This window comes from Elgaria multicarinata, chromosome 7 (assembly GCF_023053635.1).
Source record: "Elgaria multicarinata webbii isolate HBS135686 ecotype San Diego chromosome 7, rElgMul1.1.pri, whole genome shotgun sequence".
Lineage (NCBI taxonomy): Eukaryota > Metazoa > Chordata > Lepidosauria > Squamata > Anguidae > Elgaria > Elgaria multicarinata.
In genome coordinates this window covers 79033293-79056456 of record NC_086177.1, presented here as the reverse complement: position 1 = coordinate 79056456, position 23164 = coordinate 79033293, and the positions used below count along the sequence as shown (strand labels likewise).

Here is a 23164-nt window from a genome sequence, read left to right as displayed (position 1 = left end):
GGGAAGAGAAGAGGACTTGCAACTCTTGAGGCACACTAATTCTTTATAAAATCACACATTGCTAGTGTCATTTCAGACTCCACTGAACCCAGGGAAATTAATATGCAGAATCACAGTTGTTTCACTTATTTTCTAGAAAAATTAAAGAGGATGAGATTTAACCAGGCATTTGGTATGTGCAATCTTACAGCAGCACTAAAGGAAGGGAAGCATGGAAGGTATGCTTTATCCAAGCTGCTGCTACAGCTCATTCTACACTGCTCTTTCTTCAGCACAAGCAGTAACTGGATAGCGGTATCTACTATTTAGTGTCATGAGTATTCTTCACCTTGTCTAATGGACTAAAGAAATACAAGACCTATTAATGAAGTGTGAAAGCATGGGCATACTAAGGCTTGCAAGGTAGACTTATCTTCCAAAAGTGAGATAATGTATATGATTGAAATCTGTTCAGATAAACAAGACAGTTCACTCTATAAATAATCAAAGCAGATATATTTGGAAGATTGTATCATATCCTATCAGGCGCAAAAGCAATGTACAACTAATTTCTAGAAAGCAAACTTAAATTTGACTTGCTTTAAGAAAAATAAAGCGCTATAGTGTGTGGAAAAGAATTGCTGCCTTGGAATGGAATCCTGGATTGCATGAGCAGAAATCCGCTCATGGTGGACTTTTTCCTTTTCCTTTCCCCTTCCCTTTGCAGCCCCTGAAAGTCTGTTCTGGAGGATTCTTCCAGAGTAGATTTTGAGGTGCACGATGGACCCTCAAAATGCAGCAAGAAGGAGAAATTGTGCCTCTCCCTTTACTGAACAATTTAATTGGATTCCACACTTCATTTATAAAATAAGTAATGGAGCTATTTTTGAAACTAGAATGATCAGAATGTCTTCTAGTAGACTTCTTTTCAAATGTTTTACTTGGCCAAGAGAAAGACAGTTTTACAGAACACTAACATAGAGGTCTCAGCTATTCAAGATTCTGGTGTCTACTCAAATAAATCAATCGTAACATTGCTTACAGGTGGCATGTTTTTGAAACAAGCAACAACCACCAGAAGACAACACTTGATAAAGACTACTTCTTTAAAAAATCAAATCAGCCCAGATACCAAATGCGTTCTTCTTCTTCAAAGACCAACAGGAGGTTTGAACGTATCTACTAGAATTTTCGCCAAAATAATGGAACCCAAACAAAAAGCACAACAATTCTGTAGTGTACCAAGTGTATATTTCAATTTACTGTATGCAATCTAACAACAAATTTGGTCATAATTTACCAGATATACATAAATGATTTAAGTAGCAAAAGGAGATTCGGTTTCAAGAGAATAAGTAAAATACATTAAGAATGTAAAGCCAGGTCCAGTTTAAGCATTAAGCGAGTAGTATGCTCTAATAAAGCAGATTTAGGTGGATTTCATATATATATATATATATATATATATATATATATATATATATATATCAGATCTACCAATTGTAAACTATTTTAAGGGGAATAAATGGGATGGAAGAATCTTTATACTATAACTTACATATTCACAGAGCAGAACATTTACTTAACGTTTAAAATACTTCCCATTCATATTATCTTTGCCCACTATTTTCTACTTTGGACCCCACCAGAATTACACATCAGTCTAGAACGAGAATAAGATGTATTCAGATTTTTTAAAAGCAAAAGCCAAGAACTACCCATCTGTCAGGTTTACAGTGATGTGGAATCTACCAATGAAAGATTTGGATAGAAAAGGTTATACAATTTAATACCCATATAATTCGATCTCTGTTTCATCCTGCAGAAACAGTGTCTAACATTAATCCATTGTTTACTGAAGTAAGGGATAATAAAGCTGTCTCTTTAAATATATTTATATATATATCAACTTTGATCAGATGGAGCACCATTAAGATTCTATCTGTCAAAGTAATTAAGTTTACCACACAACTACCATAATTTAGTTCTCAGATATAAAATAGGAAAATATACTCATTTTAAAGTTAACAAACTCAAATATGGTGACCCCTCAACTTATAATACAGTACTATCACACTGGCCTAGCTATGTGTTATGGTAAATGCTGTGCATATTTTATTCATTGTGACATAGTAATATATTGAATGCAGTGTCTAAAATTCAGGTAGCTCACTTGCATTCAGGCTAGATGAAGCTGAGAATTCTAAGCATAAAAAGGTGCAATACCCTCCCTTCCCTCAGAAAAAAGGCCTGAAATCATTGGTACAATATAACAAGTTTAGAAAAGATTTATGGCTACAAAAATTCAAGTTTCAACATCTCATCCAAAAACAGAAGCAAAGAGCATTGGGGATAAATAGCTCTAGCAGTTATACGAACAAATATTTTTTAAAAAACGTTCCAGCAAATTAAGCTGCCAGGTTAAATGTAGTTTGTTTGGTATATAAAAGAACCCCCAAAATAGGAGAGAAGCAAAGGTTCATTTTGTGTTCACTTTAATGAAGAGCAACGGGGCACAAAAAAAAAAGGAGGGGGAAAAAAGGACAGCCTTGTGTCTAATTTTCCACATAACAAAACTAGACAAAAGCAGACAAACTGGGTTAAACTAAACGCCCCCCCAAAAAAGCCAATTACATTTATTTCTATTACACTCCTCCTCAGATTCTAGAACTCTAAGCTTTGTAATGGACTGAGGTATACAGTAGTGAATAAAAATGATAGCCAATAGGAATAGTGCTAACAAAACATAAATTAAAACATTGGCAGCCATGCCAGAAAGTGTCTAATATAAAGTTCTTTAAGTGACAAGGAGAAAATTACTTGCATTCCAATCACAATCCTCCTTGCAGTTTTAAGTCATTATTGTGTATTTGGTGAAAGTAGTAGCTATTTGCAAACTCAAGATATCAAAACCCAAGAAGTCAGTAAATTAAATATAAATGATTAAGTTCTCCAGGACTTGTCAGCTAAAGCTTATCCTGACAAAACTAAGTGATTTAGATCCAGGACATCACGATGCTGATATTTAAACCATTGAGGGGAAGGCAAGGGAGTTGTGGCAAAGTCCCCTTTCAGGAAACATGAGCCACTAGCCCAAATTAGCCACATTTGTTCACAAACTATGATTGGAATCAAGGGAGCCATCTCCAAAGATTGCAATTTGCTTCATTCATGTTAAAGAACACATGAATGTCTAACCCAAGCATAGTTATTACTATGCTTGATTAGGACCCAGATAGCTATATCCTATAAATAATAAAAAATACATTTTCTTTTGATAATTGACTGTAGATGTGAGGACTCTATAATTCAACCAAATGGCTGTATGCTGTACAGTCCTGTGCAAATATCTTTAAAAAATTAATAATCCTTTTTTGCTATAAGGCTTTGACCCTACAATTTTCACAGCAACATAACTTCCATCCAGCCTGTACCATATTTTCCAAGCTTTCAGTCCAAAAATTCAAGATGGTCAAGTCCATATGACATCTAAATAAAGCATCTAAAAGATCAAGCCCATCAGTCTTCTAAAGGCACACAGACTTCCCCAGATTCATCCCATCGAGTCTGATCATTCTGTTCTTCCACATCATCAGGCAGCTCTTCATCAGCCTCCCCCACTTCATTTTCTTCAAACTCTTCATCTCTAGGAAAATCTGTGTCCTGTACCTGGTCTACTCCCTCTTGCCCTCCTGGTTGAGATTTATCTGCACAGTCAACACAAACACCATAACGTCGAGATCCATGTCTTATTCCAACGCTTGCTGCTAGCATGAAAATCTTCTTACACACCATACATTTATACTTCTTATCCTTTTTGTGAACCTGCACAAGAGGAGATAGTGTCAACAACTCAGTGTGTTTCACATAAATCACTTAATACATTTCCTATAATCCAAAACACAGTTACACACAAAGTAAATGTTATGTATTAAAATATTCAAAAGCTTCAAACTGCAGTGTCCAGTCCGGAATGCTGGATTTTACCAAATATAGTATTCCTGTCTTGGGAACTAAATGGTTTTTATCCCTTATTTGGACCAGTCCTTTGATGTATGTTAAACTATATGGTATTCTTGGACCATGATATAGAGCAAGGGTGTTAAACCTCGGCCCATGGGCCAAATCCAGCCATCTGGGGTCCTAATCTGGCCTTCTGGAGTTCTTCAGTTTTCCATTCCCACTTCCCCTTTTGCCTTTGGTGTGGCCACTGTGAGCTTCTCTGAAACTAACTTTGGCTTTAAGGTAATGTCAAACCCAGCAAGCAACCTTTTGGAAATCCAAGAGTCATTGATAGAACACAGTGGGTTGGGTCTAAATTAATTAAGCTGAATTCAGTTCCTACTGAAATCAAAGGGATCTAAGTTCAACTATCTTTGCCTGGATTTTATTACAAACGAGAGCCACTTAGTAGTGTTACTGACAGGGTATGATCATCTTAACTGCCAAAGCAATTGCTCAGCCATCCTGTGCTGAGTGACTCAAGCCTGAGGCTTCCTCCCAAACCTGGAGCTGAAGAAAGGAATTAACCTCTGCCACAAAGTTGGGAAGAAACCTACCATTCTTTACTTATCAGGTGCAAGTGGGAAGCCAAAAAAACCTCTAGCTCTCCTTTCTGGCTCTGAGCTGTAGGGGGAAGCCAGGATGCATTGGCCTGTCTCTGTGTACATTGGGAGCAGAGACAGAGCAAGTTAGCACACCTTCACTACCTCTGACCACATGTCCAGAAAGCACAGAGCCAAAGCAATCTGCCCTTCACCAGCTCCAAGCTGAATGGGGATAGAAATATGCTTATATTCATACTGGGTAGAATCACCCATCCACCTCTCAAGTTCCAAGCTAGAGTGAAACAGGACTGTCCCAGCCTTGTGCTATGTTTCTGAGCTATGACATGAGGTCAGATGACTCAGTCCCTTGAGTGAGGCACATTTCCTGGCAACCACAAAAATTTGGTTGCTTACTAAGGCACCAAGATTTGCTGGCTCCTGATTACAGATATTAGCTTAAGTTACCTTGTCCTAATAGTATATTAGTAGAATAGAAGGGAGAAGTATGGCACATCATTAGTAAAAGGTTCTTAGACTCCAGATGTACTAAACTACAACTCCCATAAATCCTCAGCCGAAACAGCAATATTGGGCCCGGGTTGGGGAATGCTGTTTGGGACAGACGAGATCTTAAGCATGTGAAGTACGACAATGGAATCAGTTGCCTGGTGAGGTTGTGGCCTCTCCCACACTAGAGGCCTTCAAGAGGCAGCTTGGACAACCATCTGTCAGGCATGCTTTAGGGTGGATTCCTGCATTGAACAGTGGGTTGGACGCAATGGCCTTGTAGGCCCCTTCCAACTCTGCTATTCTATGATTCTATGATTCTAAGTGCTTATTAAACTCTCATAATACAGGAATATGTTTTCAGCATTGACGATCATATCAATACATGGAAGATAATGGTTACTAGTCATGATGGCTATATATTGCCTCCAGTATCAGAAGCAGACTGTCTCTGTATACCAGTTGATAGGGGAACATGAGTAGCAGGATGCTACTCCATTCATGTCCTACTTGTGGACTTCTCAAAGGCATCTAGTTGGCCATTGTGTGGACAGAATACTGTATTAGATATGGCTTTGGTCTGATCCAGCACAGCTCTTCTTATATATATTGTGAATTAGAATCCCCCAGGCATTTTAGATGTGTTTATAAACAACCAGCATACTGTTTGCATGAACAATGAGATATAACAGGGACATGTTGCAGCTCTATAATATTCTTAATTTGAAATTCCTATCCTCAAAATCTTAAGCCTGTGCATGCTAACAAATTAGGATGTTATTTGCCTACTTTTTTCTAGGCGACTGGTATTTGGGCCCATTTTTAAATCTCTCTGAAATCTTGAGATCTAGAAACATTTTCTAGAAGCCAGGAATTTAAAATACATACTGCTGTCACAGAAAACTGTCTCTCCCCATGGTATTTTGCAAATACCTGATTTGAATTTGTAGTAAGCTAAATGGATTAAGGTGTCACCCAGATTTGCAGCTTCTATTTATCTAGACATCACTTTCCATGAAAAGCAGTGTCCAATTTTAGAAACCTTTTCTTCTAAGAAATGTAGTTCTTAAGTCAAGGATGCAATTAATTCGAAGTGCTACTATTAAGACGGCACAATAATTTGGTGTGGAGCCCTTCACACATATACTACAGTTTATTGAGGCTGCAATCCTACACACACTTATCTGGTAGTAAACCCCACTGAATTAAATGGACTACTGAATAGACATGTATAGGACTGCATTGTGAATAAACCTGTTTGAATATTCAGCAGGATTCCTTCTAGTATTAAATACAGTTGTCAAACTGCTTATCCAATGTGTGATGAGGCCCCAACAATTAAGTCACATTCAAGCTTGAAGCAGGAAACTGTCTTTCAAGTGTCATTAAAAATGAAAGTTGTAACTATGCACAAATTTACCATCAATTTGCAACTTAATCATATTCGAGAATGAAAGTTGGCATACAAGGATAGTTTATTATCCATCACATACCAAGTTCTCTTCTACTGAACTTCTACAGTAATTAAAAATGTTACATACCAAGGAATGTCTCTTTACATGCTCTCTACGAGTAAACAGCTTTCCACAAATGTCACAGCTAAAAGATCTCACTCCAGTATGAATGAGCAAATGTCTCTTTAGTGTTCTTCTGTATTTGGCTACGTAGTTACAGTGTGGACACTTCAGTTTGTTCATGATTAAAGAAGAGTCACCTAAAAACCCAAAGACAAGCAGTTTAATGAGTTAACACACAGCATATTTTACAAATATTGTTGCTATTTATATAAATATAACACTTTCACTACTCAGTACAGAGCTAATATATTTAAATAGCCATTAAAAGGGCACACTGCCTTTATTTTCACCCAGCCTATATATTTCCTTTTATCTTCCTGCACTTTCATTCCTGATAAAGAGGTAAGCACTAGCTGAGTAGTGAAGACCAGGGTAGGCAGAAAGTATTCAATTTACTGGTGGCTCAGCAAAGGTTTCTGGTACCCAATGGTTTACCAATAGCAACAAATAAAAGGCCCCTGCCCCTCCCTCTTTAAATTAGAGTGCTCTAACAAAGAAAACATGAGGGAAATCTAGGCATACATCCGTGCGCTAAAGGATTGTGAGCTATGTTCTGGTAATGAAAACAAGTTATTGGCCTGAACATGTGCTCTGAAATACCTTGATCCTTAATTCTAAGTGTACAGAAGCACCCATAAAGCAATTTGTATCTGACTCTGGATCTCAAGGTTCTAACCAACAAAACAAAGTAGATCCACCAAGCCTAAAGTCTACCCACCCCGGCGCAGACCATGGAAGAGTGGCCCTAGTTTTAAAAACCCTTATTTGAAGGATAGACAGGTTGCTTACCTGTAACTGTAGTTCTTCGAGTGGTCATCTGTGCAGTCACACATATGGGCTCTGCGCCTGCGCAGGGCCAGCTTCGGAAACTTCTATAGCTGAATACGTTTTAGGCGGGAACCCCTCCCCCACCGTCCACTGAGCATGCTCAGGGGTTCCCACCTAATCCCTTCAGTTCCTGAAACCGCCTAAACAGTCTCACTGAGGAGAACCACCAGGTGATCAAGAATTAATGACACCATAGTGGGGATGGTGGGAGGGTTGTGTGACTGCACAGATGACCACTCGAAGAACTACAGTTACAGGTAATCAACCTGTCTTTCTTCTTCGTGGTCTCTGTGCATCACACATATGGGCGATTTACAAGCTGACTTACCGGAGGTGGGTGGTGTCAGGTCATAGATGAATGTCATAGAATAGCTGATAAGACGGCACGCCCAAAAGCGCAGTCTCTACGCGATCTGACGTCCAGACGGTAGTGACTGGCAAAAGTCAGTGGAGTCGACCAGGTAGCCGCTTTACAGAGGTCTGGTAGAGCGATCCCCTTTTCAAAGGCTGTAGAGGTGGCCACTCCTCTCGTGGAATGGGAACGCACCTTACCCTCCAACGGGAGGCCAGCGAGTTCATAGGCTAGCTTAATAGTCTGAACCACCCAAGCAGATATTCTCTGCGGAGATGCCTGGAGTCCCTTTTGCTTGCCCCCATAACAAACAAAGAGTCTTTGGGATCTCCGGAGGGTGGCAGTTCTGGACTGGTAGAAGGCAAGAGCCCGTCTTACGTCCAGGGTATGTAGAGCAGACTCAATAAGGGACGTCGGCGAAGGGAAGAAACTTGGGAGCGTAATGTCCTGCCCAAGATGAAAGGAAGATACAACTTTCGGCAGAAAAGCTGGGTCTGGCCTAAGGACCACCTTGTCAGCGTGAAACACCGTGTATGGTGAGTCTATGCGGAGTGCTGCTAGTTCAGAGGCACGCCTAGCAGATGTGACTGCAACAAGGAATGCCACTTTGAAAGTTAGTAATCGCAAGTCTGTCCTTGCTAAAGGTTCAAAGGGCTTGGCAGACAGTGCCTTGAGCACCACCGAGAGGCTCCATTGAGGGACAAAGGAGCGAATTGGTGGAATGGTGTTTTTCATGCCTTTCATGAACCGCTTTGTCAAAGGGTGCGTGAAGACCGAGCAGCCCTGAATCCAGTGGTGTGAGGCAGAGATAGCTGCTAAATAAACTCTAAGTGACGAGAACTTGAGTCCTTTTTTAAATAAAGAAAAAAGAAAGGAAAGCACTGTTGCTATCGGTGCTGAAAACGGGTTCTCGTTTCTACTGAGGGCAAAGGCAGAAAATGCTGTCCATTTTTTTGCGTATGATTTCCTAGTAGCTGGTTTCCTGGCTGCTAGGATAATGCTCCATACATCAGTAGGCAGTGGTTGGTTGTCTAGCGATGCCTTATCCTCCAAGCTGTTAGGTTTAGGGACTTGACATCCGGATGGAAGATGAGTCCCTTCTCCTTGGAGATGAGGTTGTGACATTGAGGCAGTCTGATATACTCCGCTGAGGACAGTTTGAGTAGCGGAGTGAACCATGGCTGCCTTGGCCACCAAGGTGCTACTAAGATGGCGTTGGCGTTGTCGCTGCGCAGCTTTACGATGACTCTTGAGAGGAGTGGTATGGGGGGAAACAGGTATAGAAGCTGTTCTGTCCACGTCCTCTCGAAGGCGTCTCCCAGAGATGCTGCCCCGTGGCCTGCCCACGTGCAGTATCGGTTGCAGACGGCGTTCTCTGGTGACGCGAATAAGTCTATTACAGGCTGTCCCCATGCCTGAAAAATCATGTCCAACACAGAATCTTTCATCCGCCACTCGTGCGTGTCCACAAAGGTGCGGCTGAGGTCGTCTGCCAGGATATTGTCCTGGCCTGCGATATGAATGGCAGACAAAGTCATGTCGTGGGCAATTGCCCAATGCCAAATGTCCAGAGTGAGGGAGATCAGGTCCATAGACCTCGTCCCACCTTGCTTGTTTATATGCCAGACAGCAGCCATATTGTCTGTATGGATCTGGATTACATGACCCAATAAGGTCTGCTGAAAGGCATACAGAGCTTTTTGGATAGCCATCAACTCCAAGACGTTGATGTGTCTTGTCCTGTCCAGGGAGCTCCAACGCTCTTGAATGGTTAGATCCCCGCAGTGGGCTCCCCAGCCCAATAGGGTGGCGTCTGTTATGAGGTGCTGAGATGGCAGAGGGGGTTTGAAATCTAAGCCCTGTGCGATATTGGGCAAATTTGTCCACCAAAGGAGTGTATCCTTTATCTTGGTAGGGAGCGACAATTTCACTCTGTGAGCGTCCAATGTGTTGTCGTACTCCCACAGAAGCCACAATTGTAGAGGTCTCATGTGCAGACGCGCCCAAGGGACGACGTTGACAGTCGCTGCCATGAAACCCAATAACCTTTGCACCTGGAAGGCAGAGGTGATTTTAGAGTGGAAGAGTTTAGTTGCAAGTTTTATTAATGTATTAGCTCTATCCTCTGGAAGGAAAGCCCTGGAGCGGGTTGAGTCCAGAATTGCTCCAAGAAATTTAATTTTTTGACTTGGTTGAAAATTTGATTTTTCTTTGTTGATGCAAAGGCCTAATTCGTTAAGGAGGTTGATGGTAAGGTGGGTACTACGGGCGGCTTCTTGCTCCGTATTAGCCACTATCAGCCAATCGTCCAAGTAGGGGTAAATTTCTACCCCTCGAGTCCTCAGAAAGGCGCAAACTGGTGCCATACACTTTGTGAAGACTCGGGGAGCAGTAGACAGACCAAAAGGAAGCACTTTAAATTGGAAAATGTCTTCCCCTACTATGAACCTGAGGTACTGGTGATGATCAGGATAAATTGATACATGAAAGTATGCATCCTTAAGGTCAATAGACATGAACCAGTCCCCTTGGGAGAGGAAAGGTAGGATGCTCGCTAAAGAGTTCATCCGGAATTTTTTAGGGTTGATGAACTTGTTTAGCTCTCTAAGGTCCAAAATAGGTCTCAGCCCCCCATCCCGTTTCGGAACCGTAAAGTAACGGGAATAGAACCCGCCTAGTGTGCAAGTTGATAATCGCTCTATGGCGCCCTTCTCTAGGAGAGAGGTAGTTTCCTGCAACAGAGCGTCTGTAGGTGGTGAGAACCTTGCGGTTCCAAGGGGAGGGGGGGTGGAGAATTCTATTTTGTAGCCCCGAGAAACGATGTTAAGGACCCATGTATCAGATGTAATAGTGGTCCAATTGTTGAAAAAAGGGGCAAGAATGTCACCAAACTTAGGTGTTAAGCGGTTTGGTGTATAGCAGTCAAAGACGTCGTCTTTGATTCGGATCAGGCTTGTTCTTGTTCTGCTTGAAGCGTCCTGGGTATTGCTGTCTCCTGTACTGACCTTGAGGTTGGTACGTAGTGGGACGGTCTTGTAATTGAAATTGCTGTTGCCTTGGTTGGAACTGCTGCTGCGTTCTCGGCCAGCGTCTCTGGCGGAATGGTCTCTGCTGCTGTTGTTGACCAATCCCCATCCTTTTAGCAGTGTTCTTTGCTTTCTGGATGCTCTCCATGGATTCATCCGTAGAAGAGTGGAAGAGTCCTTCCCCATCAAATGGGAGGTCCTCAATGCATGTACGTGCTTCTTGAGATAGTCCTGCGGACCTAAGCCACGCATGCCGTCTCAATGCAATGGAGGCTACCATCGCTTTTGAGGCACAGTCTGTGGCGTGCCTCGCAGTATTAAGTTGTTGGCGTGACAGCCTCATAGCCTCCGTGTAGAAGACATTTGCCAGTTCTCTTTGATCGTCTGGCAAATAACCAGAGAGAGTTGCCATTTTTTCCCATAGAAAGGACTGATATTTTGCCATGGTGGCTTGGTAGTTATGTACACGGAGTGACAGTGATGTAGAAGAATAAATTCTCCTCCCTATACCATCCAGTCTACGTCCTTCTTTGTCGACTGGGGTATTGTGTTTCCTTTGAGTACGCCCTTGGGATGCCTCAACGATAATTGAATTGGGTTTGGGGTGGGTAAAGAGGAAAGGAGCTGACTTTTCTTGAATTTTGTAAATGTTGTCTAACTTCCTCGACGTTGGTGGCACGAGGAGGGCATTTTCCACGACTGTTGCGCTGTGCGTAGAAGCACAGGTAGATATGGAATTGCTGCTGGGGTAGATGACTCACAGTATAAGTCATCATACACCGGGTCGTTTAGCTTTTCTATAGGCTGGGACATTTCGATCCCAAGGGATCTTGCCATCTTTTGCACTTGGTCTGTGAAATGTGCCAAGTCTTCAGAGGGAGAGACTACATCTGTTGCTATCACTAAGTCATCCGGTGAAGGGATGGATGGCGGCGGTGATCGTTCTTGAGAAGAGTCCGATTGATAATCGTCATCGGACAGCTCAGGGGGCAGCACATCTCGGTATCAATGTATGTCGGTATCGAAGTCTCGGTATCGATGTGTGTCAGTATCGATGGTTGGCTCTTGTCGGTACCGATGTCCATCGGTATCCCAAGACAGTTGTTGGCTTTGGCAGTATCGAGGGGAGGCAGAAACCTCTTCCGCCAGCGTCGGGTCTTGTGAGGAACCTCTGATCTCTCCTTCAGAGATCGATGCTCTTGCACTTGTCTCCTCGGTCGGTATCGTTATAATATTGAATGGAGGAGGGACTGAGGAAGCCAGTATTTGCTCCGTACGGGTTGGCGTTAACGCCGGCGGTGAAGACGGAGTTGTGCGTCTCGGTATCGAGAAGGCCCTCGGTACCGATAGTGTCGGTATCGGGCTTGCCGGTATTGGAGGCGTTGTTTGTAATGACAGCCTCGATATCGGGCTCTTCGGTGCCGTGGGACGCTTCGGTATCGAAGGCGTCGGTACCGGGATCTTCGGTATCAAAGGGTTTGACTTTGCCGATTTTTTCTTCCCCTCCTTCGATTTAAGTTTGCTCTTTTTCTTTTGGGGTTCTTCAGACCCAACATGCTCTCTCCCTCTCTTAGATATTTTCCTGGCCGCTTTTGAGGAAGCGGATAGAGAGGAGGAAGGGGGTGAACCGGTAAGGCATCACTCCGCGAAGGAGGAGGTTGGGGCATCGACTACATGGTATTGGGAGATTTTGAGCGTCGAGACGTACTCGGTTTCTCCACTGCCTCCAACGCCTTTTCCCACAGTAACGCCCGAAGGCGATCTGATCGGTTCTTCCTGGTTTGCCTGGAGAATTTTAGGCAAAAACAACAGGATTCGACGACATGCGTCTCCCCCAAGCACAGCAAACACTGGGAATGACCGTCCGTTTGAGAGATTTTCTGCCCGCAGGAGGAGCACTTTTTGAATAGGCCTTGTAGTGCCATAGGCACCAAGGCTGAGGAAAACAAACAACGAATATATCATATATAATATATATATAAAAAAGATAGAAAACTGGAGAAGTAAGAGAAGAGTGAAGAATAGAATATTTTCAGCTGAGGTAACAATACCAATAGAGAAGTCTCCAAAAACGCTGTTGACCCTACAGGCGGGTTGAAGAGAACTGAGGGGATTAGGCGGGAACCCCTGAGTATGCTCAGTGGACGGTGGGGGAGGGGTTCCCGCCTAAAACGTATTCAGCTATAGAAGTTTCTGAAGCTGGCCCTGCGCAGGCGCAGAGCCCATATGTGTGATGCACAGAGACCACGAAGAAGAATCTGTTCATTACTAAATTTAAACCCCACAAAATAGGGATCACATATAGCAAAGTAAATATGACCACAGTGCAAACATCAACTGAGATATTGGGGAAGGGGGATTAAACTAACACTTCTGAAATGGATATTCTATACTATTTACGCCCGCCACAAGAGAAGATCTTTATGCAAGAATCTGCAAGTGCTATAATATAAGGCTGGAGATTCTTTTTCGGCCTGAGGGCTGCATTTCCTAGAGTGCAGGACCAGGACCACCTCTGTACACATAAACTTTATGCACTTACAACTCACTAATTAAGGCTTTAAAAGAGCTTAGCTGCTGCACAGGGGGAGGGGGAGCAAGAAGGGGGCTGCACACTAATTGGGGAAACCCACATGCTGATGTTTTCCACCCCCGCCATAAGGAAAGCAACCTCCAACCTGTTTCACATGTCATGGTGACAATTCCTAGGTTAAACTGCAGAATTGCTAGGGATGAGCAAAGCAACAAGTGCAATGCTTCCTGCACACTCATCATTTTTGCTCTCAATATGGGGGATTCCCTCTTCCTAGCATTGCCACCACCTATGGGGGAACTGCTCCTTCACAGGGCAATCCCACCTATGGGGCTTCTTATTTGTGTAAAATACTTGTATTTCAGGACCTAAGGAACTCTCTGCCACTATAATACAAGAGTTCCACAAGCTGACCCTTTTTTGCAGCCACTAATTCTCTTAGAATACTTTAGAACCTCCTAGTAGGGGATATTCCTGGGTTGTTAATTAAAAGCAGAAATAACAAAGATGCAGCTCACACTTGAACAACCCAGGAACTGCTGTTGTGACATGCAAACTGGGTCAGTGATTTAAATAAGGCCTACCAGTTGCTTATTGTCCATAACTCTACAGTATACCATTCAACCAAATATTTCCCAGAGATGCTTGATACAGCAAGAAGAAATGTTGTAGATATCCTCCTATATATTTTCCAAGGCTTCAAGAATCTGTATTTATATTGATAAACAGTTAACTGTAACAGGACAAGTAAATACTTGCGATTTAGATGGCCAACCTCTATATCTGATTTACAATGTGCTCTCTTCGTAAAAGCTCAGGGAAGGTAATACACTAATATACAGTGGTGGCCAAAATTGGACACTTTTTGAAATTTTCATGTTTTGCAACTTTGCTCATTATAGAAAATGTTCTGTTTCACGAAATTCAAATGTTTATATATCTACTGAAAGACCTGATTCACGTAATACAACAATCCTGCTTCTTTTCCTGGGTGTCCAATCAACTCTTTTCTTTGGTGCCATTGCTCTATTTATGATGTACGTATGTACACTTTTAATTTGAGAAATATTTCAAATATTCACACAATCTCCAATTGCGTTTCAGTTACACAACAAACAGAAAATCTGACTTTCCCCAACTTGAAACATGATGTATCACAGCTACTGTCATGTGATTGGTCCCCAGAACAAGGACTGTGATTGGCCAGTAGGGTTTGCAATTCCAATCCACTTCTTCACTCAATCACACCCCTTTGTTTTTAGACTAAAGTAAGCATAACTTCTTTTGTACTGCAGATATTTGCATTGTTTTTTGTATTGAATTCAACATTAAATTCTCTTTCAATTGATAAACAAACATTTGAATTTCGCGAAACAACATTTTCTATAAGCATGCAAAGTTGCAAAACATGAAAATTTCAAAACGTGTCCACAATTTTGGCCACCACTGTAGATATCACAAATAAAATCAGTAGAAGAATAGCCATCTATGACTATTTTCAAAATACAGCTAAACTGGAACTATGGCTACAATATACATTAACCACTTTGAGGATATCTTATATGGTAATTAAAACAAACCCAAACTTAAACACCCAAAGCCAACTACAGTTGATCTACAATAAAAATAATTTTAAAAGGAATTTAACCTCTCCATTGTTCTATAATGGCAAGAGAGAGATAATTCTTGCTGAAAGCACAAGTCAGAAGTCCCAAGTATGAACAAAGCATTCATAAATACTTAATTTTACTTGCCATTTTCCCAGTTTTCTTTCGGCCAGGATTCAGGTAACAAGCCGTATTTGAAATCATTTGAAGTACCTGGCAATAATCCAAACTTGAAATCACTTGAGATACCAGGAAACATTCCAAACTTGAAATCACTTGAGGTACCTGTTACAAGATTTTATGGGGAAAGTATGTGTAAAATATTATTGAAGTCAAACAAGTGACACCATCTTTGCACATATGAGATACACAATTAGAAACTAGTATGTAGTTAAAGCGAAGGAATATAGTTATTAGATATTGAGTAATCACCCAGAGCACTTCAACTATTGGTATTATAAAATGTAATAAAGAGAACTTTGCAAAAATTAACATTTCTAGGACATGTCGGACAATTCCCCAGTGGAGATTTGAAGACCTGGAACAAAACAGAAATATTAGGGGGGTGAGGGAGTTCCTAAGGACCATTTTTGTTTTTTCCAAAAAATTAAACACCCTTAGATTATGAAATGTTTTCTTTAAGAATTTAAGGTGAAGTATTTATGTATTGTTACCCAGCCTTTACTCTCCCCCTCAAATGATTTCTAAAAACTATGTAATAACACTTTTATAGGCCTGGTTCAGACAACACACTAAACCATCCATGCTGCTTAACCACAAAATGGTTAATGGAATGCATTAAGATCAATGCATTCCGTTAACCCTTTTGTGGTTAAGCAGCATGGTTTAGTGTGTTGTCTGAAGCAGGCCAAAGAAAGATGAGAGATGTAAAATGTCTGGAAATAATGAAACCATGTGGAAATGTGTGTTTTTTAATCCTTGCTGTAAGATTACCAGCACAGTTATTTCTTTCATTCGTCATTAAAAATATTGATCTAAAATATATTTACTGATGATAGACATTATGCTCAGTTTCACAACATGTGAGTGGAATATTGTGCATTCATGACAATAAATGTGCATTCTTGAAAGTTTGGGTTTTGTTCTATAGCTCTGTGTATCTGATGCGGTAGTAGTTAATAAAATGTAGTTCTAATCAATTGAGATAATTACAAATTAACTAATTTACTTTTTAAAGTTTTAAAACATAATGCTAATTTTATGGCCACTAAGTTACACATAAAATAACTTTAGGAACAGAAAGGCGGCTTTATGTTCCTAAAGCAGCTATCCCCAATTTGATGTCTTTCAGATGTTTTGGACTACAGTGCCCACCATTCCTGACCATTGGCCACGTTGCCTGAGGTTAATGGGACTTAAAGCCTCAAATTTCTGTAGGACACCAGGTTGGGGAATGCTGTCGTATACCAGTAACATGCCTTTAGATCTGTAAAGAGTGCTATTTTTTTAAAAAAAATGTTGCTTATTTTTCACCCAATTTTTTCAACCCCACCCCTGGAAAAAAAATAACTTTATTTTTCTCGTGATCTCAAAATTTCCAGAAATGTTACATCCCTATTCCCAGGTCTTTGGAAGTATTGCTGAATCATTAAGATCCTCATTCTGTCTTTGGTACAATCTAATGAAAAGTGGACCGAGTTGTACATAAGCCCCATTTGACACTGAGGTCGCTCAAGCACATTCTACAGCACTGTCATGGAACAGCGCTGCTTTCCCCACCTAACTGAGGATAAAAGGGGGAGAGCAAAGCTCTGGTGCTATAAACCTTTATTTTTATTCTTAAATCAATTCTTCAATGTATTCAACACGTTTTGGACATTGTCCTTCATCAGGAGCTACATATGAAATAAGTAAAACTGCCAATTAGACAATTTCCTCTGTTTGGTGGTGCTTCTTTCCCTCGCTTTTGCACCCTTTCCCCACCTAAACCATTCAGCAATCTAAGTTTGTCCCCTGATATTAATTCCTGTAATTTATTTTCCTTTCATTCTTAAAGCATCAGGTAAATGTAATCAGGTACATGCACGCTGAGGGGTTACCATATGGTGCTGGGATTGATCACAGAGAGACTGTCAATTGTGGTTACACTAGGGTGCAGTCTAATAGCTCCCTTCAATGATGAACAAAGTGGGAGAAGAAATGTAAGACACCTTCTGTTTAAAGTAACAGTCTGTAGCCATGTTCAAATGTCACGCTAAGACATGATGGTTAAGAGTTTTGAGCTAACCATGATGGCTCAGCATGTCATATGTAGGGTGTTTTTCCTAACCATGGTGGCTACATAACCAACCATGGTTTACTCATCCTCACTAACCAAGCACTGCAAAAGGGTTAACAGCTTAGCATGTCATCTGTCAGGGCCCCGTACAGATGAGCTCCACTGCCATAGAGCTCATTTGCAAAAGCAGCTGAAAGCGGTGCTGCCACTCATGCTACTGCGCAAGATCTCCATGATGCAGCTCGAGAATTGCATGGAGCACAAAGACGTAGGGATGGTGGGATTGTTGAACTCACAATTTCCCACCTTGCCCCGTTTCTTTCAAGTTTCAGTTTTTCGTTTTTTTCAAGTTTCTGAATTTGCACAAATGCTTATTTTTTTCTTTTTCAGGGGTGAGAGCTAGTGGGGGCTGCCCCAGGGATGGTGGGGGTTGCATGCAGCTCACTGGATGGCCATAACTCAGTGGTAGAGCACATGCTTTCCATGGAAAAGATCCATGGATCGATCTCCAGTTCTCCAGATAAGAGCAGGAAAAACTCCTAGAGAGCTGCTGACAGTCAGTAGTGACAATACTGGGCTAGATCCAACTCATATAAGACAGCTTCCTATGTGCTGCCGACCCCTAAGTTAAAGAAACCATGAATTAACATTATGTGCAAACCAGGTGACTGTCTATAACTAGATTCAGATCATTTAGCAAGTCTGGAAGACAGTCTAAAATCAATATGAAATGGGTCTACACAACTCAGTGCCTTCTAAGAATGTCTTGAGTTTGGTAGCTATTACCAATAATCATCCTGCTCAAAAAGATGGCTTTAAGACTTGCCTAGTTATTCATATCACCCAAATGCAATTGTTTTCAGAAGTTTTCATGCTACTACTTCCTTTAACACAGAATTGTAATTTAACTGAATTGTAATCAAGTAAATCTGCATATGGCAAACAATTCTTTTCTAAAGCAAAAAGCATACCCTCTTTTTAGATGATACACATGTGGTGTAGCAGCCATCATCTTATAGGTGGCATTTGTTCCATCTTATATAAGGGCCAAACTAGATGTGATGCTAATTGTATGAATGTAATTAATGTTCCGTTTTTTAAAATGCAAATGGAAACTCTAAATAAACCTGAGCAGCATCAGGACTGCAGAGGATGAAAAGTTTATCCCATCCCCCGCTATTGTTGTCCCAGAAGTCTCCCTCCTACCCCCAATGGAGGTTTCTCTCTCAAACTCGTTAGCAACTTCAGAGAGGTAATTTTCGTTGTTATAGGTTAAAGCTCTCTATCCTCACGCCCTGCAGCCCTAATATTGCTAGCCTATGGCTATGTAATTTTTTAGAAAATGTGCATGTTAATGTGCATTCATTCAACATCCTATCTAATTTGCCCTGAGAAGGAGCAGGGTGGTGGAGGCAGCTCTAATCATCTGTAGCTTTTAGAAGTACTTATATTTAAAAATTGTTTTTTTTTAAAAAAAAATGTATCTGCTGCCTGATTAATCAAGAGCATCTTTTTCATCAATTAAAAGTTTCTGAAAATGATTAATCTAACCAATTAATTGACTGAACAATGCAATAATAGATTACATCCAAACAGCACAAGTCAAACGTCCAGGATAAATGCAAAAATTCTTTAATAATTAGAAGAACTCCTATATAGCAGAAAAAAATTCTTCATGATTACTGCTGCCAAACATAGGTCTTCAAAACTGGCCCTCAAGTGTTTGGTCAGAGTTAAACTATTTTCTGGAACTTCCACTCTTGTTATCAATTATGTTAAGTAAGTACCTTGTAGGCTGCCTAGATTTGCAACTGTGAGAGAGGGCATTTTGGCAGAATCACATGAACATCACACAGGAGTTCACTATTCCAAAGATTGACCATGTGAGCTTCAAGACCATTAATGGTAAAATCTCCTGAAAAGTCTTGGTTCAATAAGTCTTCAAGGTACAATGATTTTAAATTAAACCACAACCCTTGGGGCCTGTGATCTAAGCCCTGGCCATATCTATAACAAGACATCATTTCTGCATCCTCCTCTCCTCAGTAACCCTCTGTTGGTGATGTACAACAAATCCAGTGTAAGCTCAGCAATATGCATTGGGTCCACTACCACAGTGGTTTGTTTGGGCAATCATTAAATCTCAAGCTTCAACTGCAGCATAGATATCAAAATCCTCTAGAATCAGTAGCCTCAGGGGTCTTAACATCAAGAAGAAATTACCTTAGGAAAACATAGCTAGAAAGCCTGTTAGACAGCAAGTTGAACAGTTCAATAATATAATTCTCAGAACTAATAAATTCATTTGAAACCAATGACCATCTGTACAACTTTGCCAACAAGATGTTATCACAGCAATCACCATCCCAATCTCCAGGCTGGCACTGAATACCCAACTCAAGCTAGCCAATATAGATCACTGGCCTTAGGCAGCAAATCCATACTAGGTAAGCAGCATTATCCATTACTAGCCAGTGACACGATATAAGCTACTGGCAGATAAAGCAAAAGGGAACCTCTGGCCCAATAACCAGTTTTCCATGACTGAAAGTCTTCCAACCCTTCCCTTTCCTTCAACATCAATGCCATACAAGCTTGTAGTCTATATATTGTTCAACTCCCCACCCCACAGCTTCCAAGACTCTCTAAAAGCAAGATTCAACCAGTTCAGAAACCCTCATCTTAACAGGGAATTCATCTAGTCCAACCACCACAACCAATTTAGGAAGCCGTATATTTGGTGTTGAACTAATCTCTAAGCGATTGAATGCAAAGCTGACAGATTTTTCAAGTTAACTACATTGAAAGTGACTTTAAATGCCCATCATCCTCATGTTTCTCAGAGTCCTAAAAACCTTATCATTATAAAATAATCTTATGAGTATGTATGGACTTTTGAAAATGAAGTACAGATTTAAATGCACAGAACACTAAAGGCAAGGCTGCATGTGCAGAATTTCACAATTTTTGACAAAGAAAAATCAAGTTCTGCAACTAGCATAAATCATACTTGATTTTAAAGGAAGCAAAAGCTAAGTGTAGCCATATACTCAGAACTATGATAAGTAAGGTCCCATGGCAAGTGGCCCTAATAAAAGGAATCCAAGATGGGTGGGAGTTTTTAAAGGCACAATTACAAACAATTCCAACAAGGAAAAAAAAGTTAGAAGACAACAGAAGAAACCAGTGTGGCGCCACAAAAAGCTTAGAGATGAACTGAAAACCAAAAAAGGAAACATACAGGAAGTAGAAGGAAGGCCAGGCTACAAAAGAGGAGTACAGACAGGTAGCACAGAAGTGCAGGAATGGCATCAGAAGGGTAAAGCGGAGAATGAGCGGATGCTAGCAAGGAATGCTAAAAGCAACAAAAAAAGCTTTCTTCAGGTATGTGCGTAGTAAAACAGAGGAAAGAAATGGTGGTTCAACTGCTTAATGGGGGTGGCAAATTGATAACAGATGGCAAAGAAAAGGCCGAAGTGCTGAATTCCTACTTTGGCTCAGTTTTCTCCCAAAAACAGGTCTATGACTCCCCTGGAAAAAGTGAAGTACAAGCTGAAGGGGAAGGATTGCAGTCTGAGATTGATAAACAAATGGTCAAGGAACACCTAATTTCTTTGAATGAGTTCAAATTTCCAGGGCCCAATGCACTGCATCCTACAGTAATAAAGGAGCTGGCAGAAGAACTCTCAGAACCACTGTATATTATCTTTGCAAAATCATGGAAGACGGGTGAGGTGCCAGACGACTGGAGGAGGGCTAACATTGTCCCTATCTTCAAAAAGGGCAAAAAGGAGGAACTTGGGAGCTACAGATGTTAGTCTGACATCTATCCCTGAGAAAATGTTGGAGCAGAGTATACAGAAGTCAATCTATAAGCACCTTGAAAACAATGCAGTGATTACTAGAAACCAGCATGGATTTGTCAAAAATAAATCCTGCCAGACTAATCTGATCTCATTCTTTGATCAGGTAACCTCCCTTGTGGACTGTGGGAATGCTGTGGACATAATATATCTTGACTTCAGCAGAGCTTTTGACAAAGTACTCCATGACATTCTGATCAGCAAACTAGCTACAAGTGGGCTAGAAGGAACAACTATTAAGTGGATCCACAGCTGGCTACAGAATCGGACTCAAAGAGTGCTTATCAATGGTACCTTCTCAAACTAGGGGGAGATAATGAGCGGGGCACCACAGGGCTCAGTCCTGGGCTCAGTGCTCTTCAACATTTTTATTAATGACTTGGATAAGATGGTGCAGGGAATGCTAATCAAATTTGCAGATGACACAAAATTGGATGGGACAGCTAACACCCTATTTATTTTATTGTATTACATTTATATACTGCCCCACAGCTGAAGCTCTCTGGGTGGTTCACAAAAGTTATAACAGTAAACATTAAAAAGTATACAAAATTTAAAAAACAGAAGACAGAAACTTCAAAGTGATCTTGATAGGCTGGAGTGCTGGGCTGAAAACAACAGAATGAAATTTAATAGAGATAAATGCCAAGTTCTACACCTAGGAAAAAGAAACCAAACGCACAGTTACAAGATCGGGGATACTTGGCTCAGCAATACTACATGCGAGAAGGATTTTGGAAATGGTGTAGATCCCAAGCTGAATATGAGCCAACAGTGTGATGTGGCTGCAAATAAAGCAAATGCTATTTTGGGCTGCATTAATGGAAGTATAACTTCCAAATCGCATGAAGTGCTGGTTCCCCTCTATTCAGCACTGGTTAGGCCTCATCTTGAGTATTGTGTCCATTTCTGGGCACCACACTTCAAGAAGGATGCAGACAAACTGCAGGGAGGAAGGCAACGAGGATTATCAGGGGTCTGGAAACAAGCCCTATGAGGAGAGACTGAAAGAACTGGGCATGTTTAGCCTGGAGAAAACTGAGGGAAGACATGATAGCACTCTTCAAATACTTGAAAGGTTGTCACACAGAGGAGGGCCATGTTCTCTTCTTGACCATCCCAGAGTGCAGGACACAAAATAATGAGCTCAAGTTACAGGAAGCCAGATTCAGTCTGGACATCAGGAAAAACCTCTTTACTGTTAGAGCAGTATGACAATAGAAGCAATTGCCTAGGGAAGTTGCGGGCTCTCTCACACTAGAGACATACAAGAAGCAGCTGGACAGCCTTCCTTAAGGTGGATTCCTGCACTGAGCAGGGGGTTGGACTCGATAGCCTTATAGGCCCCTTCCAACTCTACTATTCTATGACTAAACAATTTAGAAAACATTTAGTCAAAATAGATTATTCAGCTTCTACAAGGGGCAATGAGGTAGCCAAGGCACTGAAGTCCTGTCTCCTACAAATCCTAATTGCTTTTGGCTTTCAAGATTTCGTAAGAGCAGCCATGCAGATCAAAGGCCTATGTAGTCCAGAATTCTGTTGATATATTGGCCAATGACCTACCTGTGGGAACCCCATAAGTAGGATATGAGTGCAATACCACCCTCCTGTTCATTTTCCCCAGCAACTGGTAAACAGAGGGATATTTCCCCACGTGTCCCCAAGGACTTTCATGTACCTCCTTCCCCCACCCTGTGATCCATTTGGATACTGGCTCGAGGGGATGGAAGGAGGATCTCCTTAGTGTAGGCATGTAAAATTTCTGGAAATTTTGAAACCATGGGGTGGGGGAACAGGTTTATGGGGAGGACTATGGGGGGGAGTTGATGAAATTTGGGGTGAAAAAATGTGGAATACTTATTTTGTTATTGCTCTTTACAGATCTAAAGTCACTTTAGGAACATAAATGTATCATATAGAACTGGATTTGCTCACAGAAGTATCATGAAAATGTTGTATTTCAAAGAAAACTTTGTACATTTATTGTCTAAATAACATACAATTTTAAATTTAATATACCATCATGATGATTTTATGAGCAAACTGATTTATACAGAATATATTTTAAGTTCCTACTTTATGTCTGATTAGAAAAAACTTCAG

At 41.1% G+C, this 23164-nt stretch overlaps 1 protein-coding gene across 1 annotated transcript in view; it reads right to left on the bottom strand.

Annotated features, from left to right (window-relative positions):
* Positions 1-1208: 1208 nt before the first annotated feature.
* Positions 1209-23164, bottom strand: part of ZBTB10 (zinc finger and BTB domain containing 10) — a 38414-nt gene continuing 16458 nt past the window's right edge. The window contains exons 3-5 of the mRNA XM_063130883.1: positions 15104-15241; positions 6575-6747; positions 1209-3804 (exon numbers count right to left, since the gene is read on the bottom strand). Of these exons, the coding sequence (XP_062986953.1) occupies positions 3499-3804; positions 6575-6747; positions 15104-15241 (617 nt within the window). The 3' untranslated portion in view covers positions 1209-3498. The remainder of the gene's footprint in view (positions 3805-6574; positions 6748-15103; positions 15242-23164) is intronic.